The 19,278-nt window shown below is 39.7% G+C and overlaps 1 protein-coding gene across 1 annotated transcript in view; it reads right to left on the reverse strand.

Moving 5' to 3' along the window:
* Positions 1-263: 263 nt before the first annotated feature.
* The window catches only part of gtf2h4 (general transcription factor IIH, polypeptide 4), a 34,870-nt gene continuing 15,855 nt past the window's right edge, over positions 264-19,278 (reverse strand). Inside the window, exons 6-14 of the mRNA XM_053446962.1 lie at positions 17,547-17,655; positions 15,447-15,515; positions 15,245-15,328; positions 12,680-12,839; positions 10,683-10,813; positions 7,116-7,163; positions 6,950-7,028; positions 5,919-5,980; positions 264-1,508 (exon numbers count right to left, since the gene is read on the reverse strand). Of these exons, the coding sequence (XP_053302937.1) occupies positions 1,398-1,508; positions 5,919-5,980; positions 6,950-7,028; positions 7,116-7,163; positions 10,683-10,813; positions 12,680-12,839; positions 15,245-15,328; positions 15,447-15,515; positions 17,547-17,655 (853 nt within the window). The 3' untranslated portion in view covers positions 264-1,397. The remainder of the gene's footprint in view (positions 1,509-5,918; positions 5,981-6,949; positions 7,029-7,115; positions 7,164-10,682; positions 10,814-12,679; positions 12,840-15,244; positions 15,329-15,446; positions 15,516-17,546; positions 17,656-19,278) is intronic.

Consider the following 19,278-nt stretch of genomic DNA (forward strand, 5'->3'; position numbering starts at 1 on the left):
AAAGGATAGTGTCGAATTACGCCCAGCCCTCTAGATTTTGTGGAATGGAAATCTTGTGCTCCAAATCAGTAATCGTGAATGCACTTATTGTAAGTCGCTTTGGATAAAAGCGTCAGCTAAATGAAATGTAATGTAATCCTCTTGCATGATTGGATGAAGTCATGGGGCGTGGTCTTCTTTTTATGAATACTTGTGCTACTGCTAATCCTTTTTTGTTTTCAGCTCAGACATCTAATGAATGATTGAAACTCAAAAATGACAACTTGGTCTGATCCACATTTATTGACTTTGTACCAAAAAAGCCAATGAGCCAAAACAACAGTGGTAGGGAAGAAGAAAACAGATAAAAAGGCATTGAAATAGAGCATTTCCAATAAATAAAAGCTATGCCAAAGGGCTACTTTCCCAACTTTCAGAGAAAAAACACCACATTGAATTTATGAAGACCTCTGCCTCCTAACACACACAAGTGGTTTTTAAAAGTTTGGTGATTGGCAGAGTTAAATAGTGGTTGATACAAATTTGCATATTCTGTAAGTTCAAAATATCAAACCTAAACTATGTAATAACACATCAATACTGGGGGGGAAATGGTTGGATGTTGGTATGTGCACTAATCTCACTTTCAAAGTTCACAGGAGTCCCTTTGAGGATCCTTTTGGAAATTTTGGAAGTCTTGGAAGTTTTTGAACTCCTGGGAGTGGTCTGTCTGTGTTTAAATAGTGTTTTTCTAGTGTTGATGACCACTCAAAGCGCTTAACATTACAGATTTTTGCCATTTACCCATTCACATAGATGCATAGAGTGACAACCACTCAATACCTCAGCCAGAGGCCCCCATTTAGTCTGAAAGTGTGAACACTTCAGGAGTGTCAGTTTTACTCTGATGCTGATGTTTTGGTTTTAGTTTGATGTTTCTCCATCAGGTCAGATATTAGACAACTGAGCATTTGGTAAATTCTGGTTTCAACCTGAGGGCTGAAAACAATTATATGTGAAAAATAATTGTTGTACTTTAACTGTGTTCCTGTAAAGTGTAAACAGCTGGTTTAATCAAGCATCAGGCAAAAGCTTAATTATTCTAGATATGCAATGGCCCCCTGCAATCCATAAGCATACAAGGCTTAAAGGTCCCTGTGGTGTTTTCTTGTAAAACCAAAAAACAGTGTTCAAATCAACCTAATTAATATATTCCTTTACACAGAAAACATTTGCAATGCTTATATTTAATTCCATTTTTACAAGCCTCTTATCCTGCATTGTATAAGAAAGTAGCCCATCAGCATATCTACAAATTACACAAATCATTTACTCAAAAAGTTTGGCTTTGGCTAAAATCAAGAGTAGTATCAAAAAGGGAAAGAAAAATAAGGTATATGCGTGCATCTTGTCACCAATTATGAGTGGGACTTCTGTCGTTTCCAGAACCTCTTGACCTCACTGTGTCCTTGCGGTGTCACCACCATCGTCCTGTGAGCCACGTCCTGCCACACCAGACAGCCCAGACCCTGCACAACAAAAATGTAATTAAACAGCAGCCGGCTACTGGAGTAATGGACCATATTGGCATTTAACTGACAGTGGGTACAAGAAGTCCAAAGATAATCATACAGGAAATGCTGTAACTGCAAGGAATTGATGATTATGTCATGAAACAGTGACAAAGGAGTTGAAGGAAGTGGAGGATCATTGGTTTAAGTTAGATGTAGGGCTGCTCGATTTTGGAAAAAATCATAATCACGATTATTTTGGACAATATTGAAATCACGATTATTTTCTGGGAAACACTGGTGACGGCTGTGTGTCTTATTCCAGTTTTATTGAAACCAGGATATTGGTGCCCGGTTATGGCTACCCTTAATGATGGCAACCCTAACACTCTCTGACCAGCTGACCGGCGCGGAGAAATGCGGGTCCGGTCTGACCGGTCTGAGCAGCCAGGCAGGAGCGCGCTTGAGAATAGCGGTGCGCGGCCGCTACATGGTGTGCTGCGGCTCGAACTTTTTCAACCCTTTTTGTCGATCCAACGGGGGGGCTGCCATCCCTGCTTTTCCACTCGCGCTGTTTGTTTCACCGCTAGTCACCACACACACAACTCGCCTCCTTCACTTTACAGCTGCTTGAGATAGTGGGCCAGTCAGCTGGGCCGCTGAATGCTTTGGGGGGAAAAACGCCAAATAATCGTTTCAACTCGATTACAGTAGTTTGGAGATCGTTTGACCCAATAATCGTAATCCCGATAACATTTTGATTAATCGAGCAGCCCTAGTTAGATGAATTCAATAATCCCTGCATTAATAACCTGATCATCATAACAACAAAACGTTATAGCAATTCATCCACATTTGCTGGTAAGTCACCAGTTTTTATGTTCCACAACATCCAACACATTGTCTACAGAGAACTATGGTTTAATACAACTGTAAGAGCCATTTTTTATTCGGACTTGGAGGTGCTGTGGCCAGGCTGTGCGCCTTCTTCTTTCTTTGGAGCTGTCCGTGGCCTCTGCGTCCATAGCCAGGGACTGTTTATTTATCGCAAGTCATATCGTCATCTCATATCACATGTTAATCTAATATCATGCAGCCCTACCACCAACCTAGAATGAAAAGTACACACGTATATATAAACTAAGGCTGTCAACGTTAACGAGTTAACGCATGCGATTAATCTGGAAACCTTAACACGTTCATTTTTTTTTAACACTAATTAATCACATCACCAAGTCTGACCACAATATCTTGCCGTAGTCCTCCAGCGCGGATGTTTACCTGCCTGTGGGTGAAGAAGTAGCGAAGTGATGAGTGAGGAGACGGACCCCGGTGTGCTTAACGGCAAACTTAGATTAAAAAAGCTTCGGAATGGGAGTTTAGATAACACCAGAGTTGTGTGTACATACTGCAGTGATCAACTGTCTTTCCACCGTAGTACAACGAGTCTGAAGTACCATCTTCATACAAAGCTCATCATTGCTAACACAGACGCTAAGACCGAGACGAGTTTAAAGCCTGAAACATGCTTCTGCGACTGCGTCTTTTCACGCCGCTGTGGCGCAAGACTCGTTGTCATTCATGCTTCCCCAACCGTTGCGCGTCTTACAAAGCAATTCCGCGCCAGAACACTAGGCGGAGTAATGCTTTTTGTCGAAGACGACCTGAGAGACGCCTTCTTTCTTCTTCATCGATTGTTTATTTACATAGCTACTGCGGCTCCTTGTAGCCTTTTTCAGGCGGACAAATACGCCAGTCAGTGACGGGTTATACAAGTGGACATACTTTCGGATCTCTTCTGCCAAACGCTCTTCTATTTGGTCCATATTCATTCTTCTAAATCTCCCGTTGTTTCTGCCTGTATTATGGGGCATGAAACCGGAAATGCAGCTCCAGAAGGGATGTAGAGCAGACCAATCACAGCCTTGCGGAATGAGTGAGCTTGCGGAGCTTTGCCGTAAATTTTTGAAAAGTGGGGCGACGCCCGTCAGCACGTAAGAAGGGATACATAAGCACGTAAGGGACCCGGAAGGGCTCTTGCGCTTACGGGCCCGTGAAAACGCAGAAGCATGTTTCAGGCTTAAGCCGTGCTCGTCACGCTACACTGGCGGAGTGCAGCAGAGCCGGTGCTCTGTCAAAAAGACGACAACAAATAAGCTAACTAATGCTATCGCTAAATGGGTCACAATAGACTGCAGACCCATCAACATCGTTGAAGACAAGGGGCTTCGAGACATTATCCAAATCGCCTTAGGGGACTCATCCTACAAAACGCCTTCGAGGAGAACTATTTTCACAAGAATCCATGAACTCTAAGGAAGTGAAAAGGCAACGAAAGTGGAGCAGCTGGCACGAGCTTCATTTATTGCACTGACAGGAGACCACTGGACACCAGTAAGCAACATAACTTCCCAGTATAACAGCTCATCTAATAGATAAAGTTCACAAGTATCAAGTAATGTTATTCATTGTAGAGTTTGACAAGGGACTGTCTCTTCAAAGACACCATGGCATTCATTTTCTTTTTAAACCTTAAGCCTACTCAATGAAAAAGTCATGTGGATAAAATGTCATTTTACAAATTATTTACAGGCAAGCAGTTATTTTTATACTTGATGTGGTTGTCTGCTAATTAAGTTAGCATTTTATGGTTGTTGTTGCTCAGTGAATTAAGATATTCTAATTGCCTGAGATGTAAAATAAAGTTTAAAAAAGCCTTAACCAGTTTGTTATACATTTTTTTATTCAAACACCATACTTGTAAATAGTATTAAATATTATTTAATTGTGTGATTAATCACGATTAATCACAGCCTATTGACATGATTAACTTGATTAATTTTGTTAATCGATTAACAGCACTAATATAAACACAAGGCATCATAAAGTGTTTGGCTATAAAGTATATGTGTAATTTTAGCTGTGGACATATTGGTGAAGGAAAATATAAAAATTGGCGCTTTGGTTCTTAGAAATTATTAAATTAATCAAATGTGCAATTATAACATTAACTGAGAGTGAAAAAGCTGAAATTTGTAGCTGTATTTTCTAATAAATTGTATATAATGTTCACATTTAATTAAAAGATCAGACTTTCTAGCATATTACCCTGTCTGTAGGTCATGCATTGTCCCTTCTTTAATCATTTGGACCCAATTCAGACTTTGATTTTGATATCCGTCATGAGAGATCCGATCACAAGTGGAGTGAACCAAGTAGAGGTCTGAACGCACCCTGAATTCCTCCTGACATCTCATCCACGAGACCACATTCAAAGGTGTTCTGGGATGTTCATGAACATTCTTTTTAATATATGAATACAAAAGTGTTCTTGGCCACATACTATATGAAGGACTGCCTATTCAACTGATGAGTCACACACACACAAACGCACGCACACATTCAAGCACTTCATCACCTCCCGCCTCGAGTACTGCAATGGAGCCCTGTCCGGTGTACCAGACAATGTCCTGAACAGACTCCAGTATGTGCAGAACTCTGCCACCAAGGTTCTCACCCGCACTATCAGCCCAACCCTCATTCAACTCCACTGGCTCCCGATCAAGGCCTGCCTCAATTACAAATACCTCCTTCTCACCTATAAATTCCTCCATGCCCTAGCCCCACCATATTGACCTCCTCCAACCCTATACTCCGCTCAGAATCCTAACCCTCCTCACACACAGGTTTACTCTCCATCTCCAACACCAAACTGCGAACCTTTGGAGACAGAGGCTTTTGTGTAGCAACCCGACTCTCTGGAACTCTCTCCACGCTGAAATCTGCAATGCTGCATCTCCAGACAGCTTCAAAAAACTCCTCAAACACTGTTCACCAAGGCCTTTGGTCTCACCTAACGCTGCACCCTATCATTAGTGCTGTTTATTTCTCTCCTGTTTTGCGCAAATTACTTTCTTTTCTTCTCTCTTTTTGTCCCCACTGACATATGTAAAGTTTCTTTAGGTCTCTTGAAATGCGCTATATAAATTCATGTTATTATTATAATTATCATGAATAAAAACAAATCACATACGTAATTACTTCCATATTGAGCAGGGAAGTCAGACAGGAGACACTATCAGGATGCATTTAAGTGACAGGTGTAGACAGGCGGACTAAGAGCTGTCCTCTTGTGATCATATATTACAAGATGGATGACAATACCAGGTATAAACAGGGTATTTCAGTGATAACTTACCGTTGCTGTCCGGGGGCATTCAACACCCTGTATAAGTTTTTTTTAACTTCACATATCTTCCACATAGAAAACGTTGACAACAAGAAGTGTTCACTTACTGTCTAATATATCCTAGCCATTGACATGCACTGTTGTTGCAAGAAAACAACATAGCTATTCAAGTAATTTCTAGGCGGTCATAATGTTTTGGCTCATTGTGTGTATTTTTCTAGTAGGAAATAATAACCAACCTGAGCTCTGTCTCGCAGCACCTCAAAGTCAGCCTGGGAGAGGAACTGGTTATACAGAACTCCTGAAGGAGACATGGACAACAACACACAGACGGGTAAGCAATTACATTAATGGCTAGCACATCAATTGTCATCCTCTCTGTTACACCATACAACACCACAGTTACATAACAGTGACATGCGGCAAATAGATGTGAGTAAAAATATCCAGGGAGGACAAAAAAAGCTAAAGCTAGAGCTAAAACTCCACAACACTTAAGACTCTCTCTTCTACTAAATTTCCTTTCACCCAACTGATTTAATTTCCTTAAAAGTTCCTAAAGGATATACATTCATTATACTACAAACACTGTTAATGTGGTGTTACTGAAGCTGGAAATAAACTTAAGTCAGTACTCCAATAATGGTAAAGTTTTACTGTGGCCAACATATTTAAAATCATTTCACTAACTCAGTCTGACAAAAATTTTGAGGGAAGTGGAATGTCTTTTATTGTTTCACATTTTAAATGCAGTGTAATGCAGATTTCCACAACACCAATTCCATCAGTACACCAAAAGGGTCATGTCAAACTCTACCAAGCAGTATCAAGTTACATGATACATGTTCACAAGTTCCTCTTCTGTTTCAATGTTATGGTGTTACATAATAGTTCTTAGATAATGGTAAATAAAGTGTTTTTTACTGAACATAAGGATATCACTATAATGTCATCATTATATAGGTATATACAATAAAAAGACATGCAGCTTAGGTTAATTGAAGTCTCTTCACTGCCCAAAGGTGTGAATGGTTGTTTGTCTCTATTTCTCAGCCCTGCAATACACTGTCGGCCTGCCCAACTGGCTCGTGATCTGCAGCGATGGTTTCGGGTTTGCGTGTGTATGTTGGGGTGGGGGGGTCAAATCTGAAATCTCGCCTAGGGCGCTACAATGCCAGGGCCTGCCCTGCTCAAAAGATAAGGGATATAGATAATGGATGAATGGCCATTAATCCATAGAGCAGACACATTAACAAATAAGCATGCTCACCCTCTGTGAACTGTAGTCGATCTCTCTCCAGCTCCCACAGTCGGATTTGATCTGTTATGGTTGGAGGTAACACTGGAGTCTGGAGCACAGGAAGGAAAGGATAAAGATGCTGTGCAGACCCATTAGAGGAAATAACAGACACACAGAACAGATGGGGTTTTTGTACCTGTTTAAGCATGACAGGGTGAGCTCTGGTCCTTAGAAAGTGGATAATCTGTAGAGGGTATATTATAACTCGGAATTAGCTTTTGATTTCAAGGAGAATCTGAACTGCACTTATTGTTGTAGTGTTGTCTCTCATCGTCAGAAACAGCTGTGATTTCCCCAATCTTTAAAATTTAACTGAAATATTTTATTGCCCGAAAGTTGCATTAGAAGAAGAATGGTAACTATTATGTAGTGTTATTTGTAACAAAGACAGTCTTCTTGGCGAATTAACCCAGAGTGGTGAGTACTTGTGTTTGTACTGGGATGTTAGGGTTCTGTCAGGTCGGTCTGTGTAATATTGGACTCAATTTAGCTCAGAGATCCAAGATCACAGTTCTATAGAATCTACATCAGCTGACCAGTCAGTCAGTTATCATCAACGGCCAGGAAAGCTTTAAAATTCGAAATTTACTCATATCCTAGTAATCCTTCTATCCGCATACTCCTCTATCACTGCTTCTGCATCAATCACACAGCATTATGCATGAGTGTCACGGCAATATTAAAATTCTACAGCAAAAAAAAACATTTGTGAAACAACACCCCCCCCCACCCTGAAGACATTCATATGGTTATAAGAAAAGGGTGTGGCAAAATAGCTGAATAGCATCCTTTAAAGTGCAGCCCCAGCACCATGATGGATCATGTACAAAAATTGGTATGAAACACGTGTCATATCACTTCAAACAAAAAAGCCTCTTGGAGTGAGGAAGTCAGCCAATTTGAATAATGTGGCCATTTTTGGCGATTTACAAATGCTGTATTTGAACGAACTCCTCCTAGAGTTTTCATCAGATCAACTTTAAATTCAGGGAGTGTCATCTCAACTCCATGGATATTATAGTTAAACCTCCATGGAGTTTAAAAAGTTGTAGTGTACGTCACACGGTGTGACCGTGGCATGGCGTCAAAATTTGATGATTCGCCAAAAAATAGAAATTTTTTCAGCCTCGAAATCAGCCTCGAACTGTTCACACATGATCAGAGTCCTGGCATGAACAGATCCACGTCAATATTACTCATTGGAACAGCGCCGCTTGCTGGCGAAGAAACATGTTTTATACTTTGACACCCTGCTCTTGGCTGGTTTAGAATATACAGCTCAAATGGGCTCAATATATTCACAAGAGCTTCATCATACTTCATGGTCAGAATTGTGACTTTTCCACAAACGGTTGAGCCATAGTGGTCCGACAAAAGTTGATGCTTCATGATGTCAAATCAAGATGAATGAGCTGTTGCTGCATCTTTGGTCACTAGAGGGCTGTGTGAGACCATGGTTTGCTCAAGGGACAAAGCTCCTCCTCAGAGCTGTTGAGAATTATTTTTCTCCTGTATTTCAAGGTTGATAATGTGTTGAAAACTCAATTAAACTTACTGATGTGTGTCATTGAAAGATGTCTACTTTGGTCATTATAAGAACAGACATGCTTTTTTTATGTTACGTGGTGGGAGCATCTAGATGAGATTCTTCACCAATTATTTTCACCAAAAAAGAAAAGGAAATTCAAATTCGTGACTTATTTTTTAAATCTGTATGAAATGTGGAAGGTTATTAGTTTCTGAATCGTCGTTTACAAGATATGCAATTAATTTTGGTAAATTTTCAGCGTGTGGTCTACACTTGATGGCGTTGACTGTAATACATGATTATTGGGCTTGGTCCAGCACTGCGTGACGGAAGCAGGAAGTGAAGAGTTTATCTTCAGGTAAGCCTCAGTTGTATGGCGCTGACGTACGACGGTAAGCAAATTGCATCATTTCCTGTTTTCCTGCCGCTGCTGGTGGCCACTCTCTCTGAACTAGCTCCTCTGTTAACCACGATATTTCTCTATATTACCAAGGCTAAATCGCCGGTCTATAGTTAAACTTCCACACATATCAACCCTTACTCTCTGGTGCTTTAGCAACTCTGTGTCTCTCCATCTGCGTGTCACCAGATTTTTCAGTTTGAGCTCACCCTCGTAGGTTAACAGACTACTATTGGATATTAGCGATGACTTCTCTCCGCCATCTAGCTCCACTGCTCTCTCCTGCTCCAAGTGTCTGATGTTCACTTTCTCCTCTGCCTCCTTTAACAGTAGTGGTACATGTAACAAATGTAGTTTATTGGAAGTCTCTTGAGTTTTTATCAAACCTAGTCCTAAAAACAGGTATATATATCGTCATGTTGGCAATAATATTGATAGCCTTAGCGTAGCATTTTAAGTAAAAGACTCAATTGGTTTCAGTCAGTGTGTACACCAACCTATTGTTGTAACCACATACTTGACCTTGTACCATCATATGTTGTCAAAATTGAACACCTAATAGTAATTCCACGTAATCCAATTCTATCAGACCATAATTTGATAACCTTTGATTTCTCATTATCAGAATATATGGCACTAATCCTGTATTAGCGGTCGATATATCCAACAAATTCTTTAAAAACCCTAGCTCCACTGAGATTGACCATCTTGTCGATAGCTGTGTAAAGTCATTGCGATAAACATAAAATTCTATAGCACCTCCAAAAAAGAAACTTGTAAAACATAGTAAATTAGCTCTTTATGACATTATTTAATGATAAAATTCCAACTATTAGAAATAAAATCAACCATCTCCTGCCGTCAGTTTGCACTACTACCCTATACAGAATGATAATCTCCAAAACAGCTGAGAATCTTAGTAATTATTTAGACAGTTTCTCTATATGAACCACAGTCCTTTAAACTAGCTGTAATCTAACCCTTTCCATCAGCTGTGTGAGTTTCTCCAGGAAAGTAACGTATATTAAGACTTTCAGTCAGGGTTTAGAGCTAAGCACAGCATGGAGGCAGCCTTGGCAAAAGTCACAAATGACCTTCTAATAGCTTCAGATAAGGGATTTGTGTCTGTCCTCGTTGTGTTACATCTAAGTGAAGCATTCAACACTATTGACCATCAAATGTAATTACAGAGACTAGAACAGTTAATTAGCATTAAAGGAACCGCCCTTACTTAAATCCAATTTTTCAGATCAATTCCAGTTTGTGCAAATTAATGAGTTATCTGTGCACACGAAAGTTAACCACGGTGTTCCACAGGGCTCTGTGCTCTGCCCAATTTTATTCTCATTATATAGGAGATATATATAAATATAATTTAATAATTGTGTTTATTGTGTATTACCAATTCCTCATTACATCTACATTTGAAAATATTTTCATTTTTAAACCTAATAGCAGTTTGAACTGCTGGACGTGTTTTGTCCCATGTTTCAAGAATCAGTTAGCACAGTCCTGTTCACAAAGTTGCGTGTTATAGAAGATATGATTAAAAACTGTTATTCCCTCGGTTTTTTAACGGTTATTTTAGCACAAATAACATGTACCTTCTAAATGGGGTCCAAAAAATGCATATGCAACGGTTATGGCCTCAGCCCTACCTAAATTTAAATCCCCTTTGGTTCTCACATAGACCCTTTGATAAGCTAAAACTACAACCTATTGTTTAAGATTTGCCTTGAGCTAACCCAAAGCTCCCTTGTATTAAAACAGTGTACCTGCTGTGCAGTGATACCATTGGCGATGGCCTGTTGTACTGACTCCCTTGTAACTTGAGCCACAACTACATTAGGGAAGTGATAAAGCATTTCACTAAAGAGAGCCACCAGAGCGATCTGGAGTTCGGAGTCTGTAAAGGACAAAAGAAAACACAGATTATCATTTTGAATTCTGTAAAATCATGCCCAGTAAGGAATCTTTTCAAAAGCTACAATGTGAACCATTTGAATGATGATTATGAAACAGAGATCAATACCACGATATAAAGATCCAGAATCTTGAAAAAGTATGATTTACGATGAACAAACCAGGTAGCCTGGATGCCAGACGAACTTAGCCCCGCCCACAACATTTGAGGTCGGGAAGTTCGGTCTGGCATCGCTCCGTTGGGGAGAAACTATGCCCGAATAGAAGCTGTTTGGACCAATCAAATTGTGAGGGCGGGCTTTATACTATGATGGACAGATGATCAACAGTAACGTAATCAACCACGTCACCAAAGAGCGCTTGGGCCGGCCCCCGGTCTCTTTTCTCTGATGCCTCAAATGAACACGCTTCTTCAGCCTGGTCTCCTTCGTCGTCTGTCCATTTTTTAAACACGGGAATGTCGCGTTCCAGCCGTGTTATTAAGTTCTTACAGGACCGACAAATGCGATACGATCTGTTTGATGTTAATGTTGATTGGTAATGAGAAATAAAATTAACTTTTTTGATTTTAGCAAATGGCTGCAATGAAAGAGTGACAAATTTAAAGGGGTCTGAATACTTTCCCTACCCACTGTACTACTCTCCTTATCCTGATCCTTACAATAGTTTCTAGTCAATGGCATGTATGCAAATTAAAAGCTGTGTTGAAACCACACCATTTGATGAAAACTCAGTTAAACTAAGTTAACATATAATTAACTTAAATGTTAACTTAGTTAATTTGAGATCTGAATAACCTGCTTTTTTAAAGTATACTGCCTACAACTCCATGTTGCCTGCAATCGAATAACACTTAACCTACAACTTTTCTAGTCTCATCGACCTATCAAAGCACTTAACAGTACAAGTCCCATTCACCCATTAACACACACTTTCATACAAGTTTTATACACAGCTCTTTTTTCTATCATACACCAATTATATACCATGCCAGCACAGCCGTCAGGGGTAATTTAAGGTTCAGTGTTTAGCCCAATGACACTTCAGCTTACGGACTGGAGGAGCCAGGGATCCAACCACCAATCATCTAGTTAGTTGCAACTCACTGTTCCTCCTGAAGCAAAGATGATGATTCAGAATTGGCATATACATGTCTTAGGTTGTGGCTGTGGCTTAGAGATGGAGAGGCTTGTCCACTAACCAGAAGGTTTTGGTTCAATCCCGGTCTCCCCCATTTTGTGTGCCAAAGTGCCCTTGGGCAAGATGCTGAACACCTAATTGTTCCTGACATGGCAGTGTGTGATTGATATGTGATATAGAAAGTGTTGCCCATAGATAAAATGTATGAATGGTTCAACTTTTGAGTGCTTTGAGTGGCCATTAAGACTAGAAAGGCACAATATAAATATATTTAAGTCTGATGGTGTGAAAGGTAAAACAAATCTGACTGTTAAGAGTCTAGTTGCAATGAACAAATATTCTGCCAAACACAGCTGCAAAGTGTCTATTTAAGGCAGAATATATCAGGGTTTGAATAAGAGGGGGAGACCAAGTTCATGGTATATTAAGATTTAGTTTTTTAACACATGCATTACATTTTTTCTGAATAAAACCCAGTTGGATACCTCTTTAGTGTCACGAACAAGATATAAAGCTGAAATACTGTTCAGGAAGAACCATGCACTATTTTCCCCATGAAATAAAAAAGGTGCATGCTGGTTGATGACAAAAGGAATGAAAAATTATAATAATAATTGAACATCCAGTATTTTGAAACAAAGATGAATTTCGCTGTCATAGAGAAAAGATTGCTTATTTCAAATCAAAAGTTCCCAGTGTTCTGACATACTTGTGTAAGCATAGATACGATAATTTGTTTCCACCACAATGAAGCCTTCATCTCCAGTACCAGGAGTGGAAGTGAAGTTGGAGCAGGAGGAGGCGCTAGTAGTGACCCCTGCAGCCAGAGTGATGGCCAGTCTGGTGGGGTAATAACGCCTTGACTTTCTCTGGTGAAATAAGACAGAAGAAGTAAAGAAAAAATTACATATAGGTGACATAATATATAGCATATCTACAGTTGCAATCAGAAATATTCAACCCCCCAAAGATTTTAAGGATTTATCAATTAAAGTTGAAAGAATCTTGCTCTTTGAGCAAGATTCTGCTTCGGATGACTTCTTTATGAGATGAGTGATACAGAAAATCAACACGGAAAATGCATGATGTATTATTTGTGTGTAGCAGTATATTTTGTTAAGATAGCCATGTCACAATTATTCAACCCCTATATAATATTGTTGTTTTTAAATCTGTCTGACAGTTTTTTTTGTCCTAAAGTTGAGTTGAAACATTATTAAGCCTTTGGGAAATCTATACTGATCCTTCATTTGCTTCAGCTGTGATGCATATATAAACCCCACCCATGAAGGTATTCAAGGTGAGTTGCAATCATGGGAAAGACAAAGGAGCTTCCCAAAAAGCTGAGAGAGGAGATTATTTCATCACACCTGAAAGGCCTTGGGTAGAAGAAGATTTCCCCCAAAAATTATATTCCAAGAGACACAATTGGGAACATTATAAGGAAGTTTAAAACTGATGGAGCAGCTTCAAACCTGCCTGGCCGTGGAAGAAAGCCCAACATTTCATCAAGGACCCTCAGCAACTTAGTCAGAACAACTCAGATAAACCCCTGTGTGACTGCAAGACACCTACAGGATGACCTGATGAAGGCTGGTTCAAGTGCGTCAGTGGCAACTATAAGACATGCACTGAATAAATAAGGACTTCATGGCCGGCTTCAAGACACACTCAGCTCTTGACCACAAGGAACATCAAAAGTCGACTAGAATATGCCAGGAGGAATTTGGATAAGACTACTGAGTTTTGGGTGACAGTTCTATGGACTGATGAAACCAAACTGGAACTGTTTGGACGTATGGACCAGCGGTATGTCTGGGGTGTGAAAGACCAGGCTTAGGACCAGAAGAATACCATCCCCACAGTCCAGCATGGAGGTTGGTCAAAGATGATGTTGGGCTGTTTTTCTGCGGCAGGAACTAGCAATCTTTATTGTGTACATGGCATCATGGATTCACAGAAATACCAGGCCATTTTAAGGAGGAATGTGATGCCTTCTGTTGACAAATTAAACCTTGGTGATCATTGGACTTTCCAGCAAGACAATGATCCAAAGCAAAACCTACAAGTCCACCAAAGCTTGGTGAGAAAAAGATCCTGGAACGTCCTGGAGTGGCATTCACAGTCACCAGATTCAAATTTGATTGAAAATCTTTGGTGGGATTTAAAGAAGGCAGTTGCAGCATGGAAGCCATCAAACATCACTGATCTAGAGGCTTTTGCACTTGAAAAATGGGCAAAGATTCCAATCGAGAGGTGTAAGAAGCTTGTCCGCACTTACCGAAAACATTTTTTAGAAGTTATAAAAGCTAGAGGATGCGCCACAAAGTACTGAAGCTGGTGGGTTGAATAATACTGAACATGCACATGTGTTGAAAGAGTTACATTTTTCATTTGAACTTCAAAGTTAAGTCAAATTCTGTTGTCAAAATAACTAAAATACGCATCAATAAATATCCTTTGTTGTTTGATGAGGTTTTTTTGTCATTTATTGTCATTATCTGTCATCCACATCACTATAATGTCTATTGAGGTGAGGGGGTTGAATATTTCTGATTGCAACTGTATACAAATTTCACAAATTCTCTCATTATTGTTTCATGCAAATTCTCAAAACTTTATTTTTTTAAGTCAAAAGGGACAAAGGCAGTGCAGTGTTAATTTCGTTGACGAAAACTATGACGAAAAATAATCGTTAACAACTTTTGTCCCATGACTAAGACGAGACTAAGACGTAACGAAAACGGATCACTGAAAATAAAAACTATGACTACATTTATTTTAATATTCGTTGACGAGACGAGACTGCAGCGTATCATCCGTTCTGCTGAGAAGGTGATCGGCTGCAATCTGCCATCTCTACAGGACCTGTTTGCCTCGAGGACCCTGAGGCGTGCAGGTAAGATTGTGGCTGATCCTTCCGACCCGGGTCACAAAAGAGTTTGTGACCCGAGTTTGTTCCCTCTGGCAGGTGGCTGCGGTCCATCAGGACCAAAACCGCCCGCCACAAGACCAGCTTCTTCCCGGCTGCAGTTGGCCTTATCAACAAGGCCCGGGACCCCCACCTGACTCTGACTTTTATTCTGCCCCCACACCTCAAGGATGTGTTAAATTAACACATTATATTATATCATTAAAACTTAAATCCCTTCTGTAGTGTGTCCAATGCATTTAATTACATAAAAATGTGCTCCCTTTTGTGTTGCTGCTGGAGCTACTCAGCATCTATAAGGGTCATTGGTGCCGACAGTGTTCCTCTCATTCTCATACTCACCTTCCTCTGGAAGACCAGTCCAAACTCCCGCAGGTGCTGCAGGAAAGTGAGTAACGACTCACTCATGCCCTCCACTGAGTAATCCTGAGACAGAGAGTAACAGATGTTAAATAACAACAAATAAACAATTTAAACACAATTCTTTAAATCCTCAGACTGCTGCATTTGAGGATCAAACGGATGCAAAATGCTTTACACTCACTCTGCCGAGAGTAGAGAAACTGAGCTGGAATAAGAATGACAAGATCTCGACCAGGTCCATCCCTCTAGACTGCAAAAGAAAAAGGATGAAATATAGGCTACTACATTCATGAAAAGTACATTTTCAAAGGGTAATTTCTGCTGCTATTCAATAAGCTCTAATGAATGGATGTGAGTCTAGAACAATTCCAGTCTACAAAACATTGAGGGAGAGGAATTACATTTTCTCCAATTGCTTACATGCTACTTAATATGCTCACTTCATTTAATAGTTTTTAACCACATTTTCTTTTAAATATGGTTGAGCTACTGTCACTTGAGATTCAATCTCGTATGTTTAAATCACTGGAATTTAAAATCTGAAATATATGAGCACTGTTCCCTAACAGTAGATTCACATAAAAATGTACATTGCTTCCTCAATACATTATCATTGAAAATTATAAAAATAATAGATTCCTTCATATGATTATGATTCTTCGTACCCTCTTGTTTTTTTAAGTAGTACTAAGAGTATTGTACTAATGTCACCTTTAAATGAAACCTCTGAGACCACACAAAGACACAAAAATAATTGTTTGTTAGATTTGTTAAAAAAAGAATTCACATCTAAATCTCTGACCAATATGTCAGCAGTTGAGAGTTTTGGAATGCATGGTGCCACATTCCCTTTGCTGTCAGAACACAAATGCACCATGTTCCAAATATGAAGGCCTAGTCAGATGACATCCTCTGACCTCCAGTTTCATAATGGATCAAAGGTATTTATGCTTCTCAGTGTCCATGTGACAACAGATACAACTGTATACTCAGACTGTGTAAAAACAGAATCATTTGGTCACAGCAAACAGAAATTACTAATCTATAGTTGCATATAGAGCGGGTAATTGATATATGAACACAAGTGGTTACAGGAGTCACATTTAGGGTGCATTTTAGTGCCAGACAAAGTTAGAGCTTTCCTTTGTAATTGGATCTCTCAGAACAGACATTAATATCATGTGTAAACAGGGCCTTATTAGTTTATTAGTGTATAGTTTCTTAGAGTCTTGTATCAGAGGGGCTACTTTTCCCAAGTAAAACAGACTTCTTCATCTTGCTACTCTTTTTATCTTTTTTACATTTTAAATAAAAAGTTAGAAGGAATTTTACTTACAGCAAGCACAAACCATGATATATTCTACTTGCTTAATGAACAATGGTTGAAGATTACTTTTCAAAATGTATTATTGGGTACTATGACACAAATATATTGGGTAGAATCTCACTTATAATTTTAAAAGTACTGCTACAAAATGGTAAACTGTACCATGAGTACTGAGTGAATTTGGACACTACCAATGACTGTCCAGCCAAATGGGTTACAACGTTATCTCATTACCTTGTTAGTTAATTATTTAGTTTATTTCTGTCCACACTAGCAAATTTGATACAGAAGAAGCAATATGGAAACCCCTTTTATGTATTTAGTCGCTATTTTTATTGTATTCTCTACAGTTTCTACCTTTTTTACCTGAAAAGTTGTGCATGCACTGCGAAGCAGGAGCTATTATTATCCAGGTAACTTCAGGTTTAACTCTGGTTTTCCAGTGTGAAGAACCTAAGAACCAGCGTAGAAGAATTCAATACCCATCAATGTTACACCATTAAAAAAATGAAACTGGCAGTGTATCAGAACTAAAGTTTTGAACATATTTTTATGGTGACACACTGTGTGTGTGACAATTTTCCAATTAGCCTTAAATGCACCGCCTGCAAATATAATACTTTGCACAAAATTAAGGGTTAAGCTTTCTGTTCCCAGGCTTTTTGTTTTTGACAACCTGACATTGACATGTCAAATCCACTTATAGCTCAACCATCTGTTCTGCTATCCTGATCATTTTGTCATAAATGGAGGGAAAAAACACACAATTATATAATTTAAAATTTTTAATAGATACAATTATCATCTGAATTACATTAACTGACTAATAATATCAATAATTATAAAAGTGTTCTCTGAGGGCCTCCTGTCTGCTTGAGGCCCCTGGAATCATCAACCCCCACTTACGCCCCAGGTATGGGCCTAAGTTCTAACTAGAAGAGGACATATAGGTACCTGAGCAGTTTTGAGGTACTGCAGGGTGAAGTACCATAGCTGAGAGGCAGTGTCCAGGAGGAGGAACTGGAAACCAGCTGAGGTTATATAGGGCGCCTCTCCTGATTCACTGACAAACAGAGAAGATGAGAGGACAACATGAGCTACAATTCAAATGCAAAGATCTTCATTTATTGTCATTATTCTTTGGTGAGCCTTCCTGTGACTGATTATGCTAATGAAAAATCCTAGCTGAAACACTGGAATGCTCACTCTTAATTTACTAATTCTAAATTTATGTTAAATAATTTACAATATGTTAACAATCAAGTTGAAAAAAAATCATTAAATATTGAGCTAGTAAGATCAGTGTGATTGAAAGAACAATAGAATCTTGCAGAAGCACCAAATGTCTGCTTTTATAGCAAATTTTCTCTGTGGACCCCCTGGCGGACGCTTTTATCCCCAAAAACATACAATTAGTGCATTCAACATCTTTGAAGGGCTATTTAGGGGTTCAGTATCTTGCCCAAGGAAACGTTGGCATGCAGATAGGAGAAGACGTAGGATCGAACTGCCAACCTTCTGGTTGAGGGACGACCACTCTACCCCCTCAGCCACAGCTGCCCAGTGCAGAAAACCATTTATCAAATTTTTGGGTTAATGAGTAAATTTTGGTTCTTTGGCCGTCAAAACACAAAGAACTGGTTCCTGATTTAGTATTGGGTCCTAATTCCTGAACTGCCTCGATAAAAACCAGAAACTGCTCAACATCTATCCTCACTGTAACCCCACTTCATGTCTCTGACCACTTCTTTATCTCTTACCCTCTCCCATTCTCTCAAACTGAGAGCCCTACCACATCAACCGACTCTGTACCTGTCCGTTGCAACATTCGCTCCCTCTCTCCCTCCTCTCTGGCCTACTCTGTTTTATATGCCCTCCCTTCAACTGACTCTTTCTCACTCATGCATCCTAACTCTGCCACAGACACTCTCCTTTCTACTCGGTCTTTCTCTCTTGATTCTCTCTGTCCTCTTACGTCAAGATAAGTCTGCAAGTCCTCCCCAGCTCCGTGGTTGTCTGACTCAGTGCGCGCCAATAGAGCCTCTATGCAAGCATCAGAAAGGAAATGGCGAAAATCTAAACACCCTTTTGACCTTCTCACATATTAATCTCTTCTATCCTCTTTCCTTGCCTCTATTTCTGTAGCCAAAAGCTCTTTTTACCTATCTAGAATTCAATACTCATTTTCTAACCCCAAAAAAACTCTTCTTCATCTTTTCCAGCCTCCTTGACCCCCCCCCAGTCCCCCTCATCCTTCCACCCTTCTACCAAGCCACAAAAGAGGTTCCGGCACTCAGTGTCCCATGTGCTTCATTTTTACAGCTAGGTGCAAAACCTGGGCCAGGACACAACTTTCAAACACTCTTGGTCACTGTTTACCTCATAACCCATGAAGTCACCAGGCCCATAAAAGACCAGTTCCCTCTCTTTTCTTTCTGTTTCTACTCACTTCATAGGAGAAATGGGTATCTCTCATTCTTTCTAATCACCTATCCAGGAGGAGTAGGTAACTCCCCCTACCAACACTCTTCCAGCTTTTCATTACCTGGTAACACAACTGGGCTTAATAGTTAAACTTAGCTAAGCAAAGGACTCTTAAATTCAATTAAGTGTGATTATTAGGGCCCGAGCACCTTTGGTGGGAGGCCCTATTGAAATTGAAAGGATTATTAGGGCCCAAGCACCT

This window comes from Pleuronectes platessa, chromosome 18 (assembly GCF_947347685.1).
Source record: "Pleuronectes platessa chromosome 18, fPlePla1.1, whole genome shotgun sequence".
Classification (NCBI taxonomy): Eukaryota; Metazoa; Chordata; class Actinopteri; order Pleuronectiformes; family Pleuronectidae; genus Pleuronectes; species Pleuronectes platessa.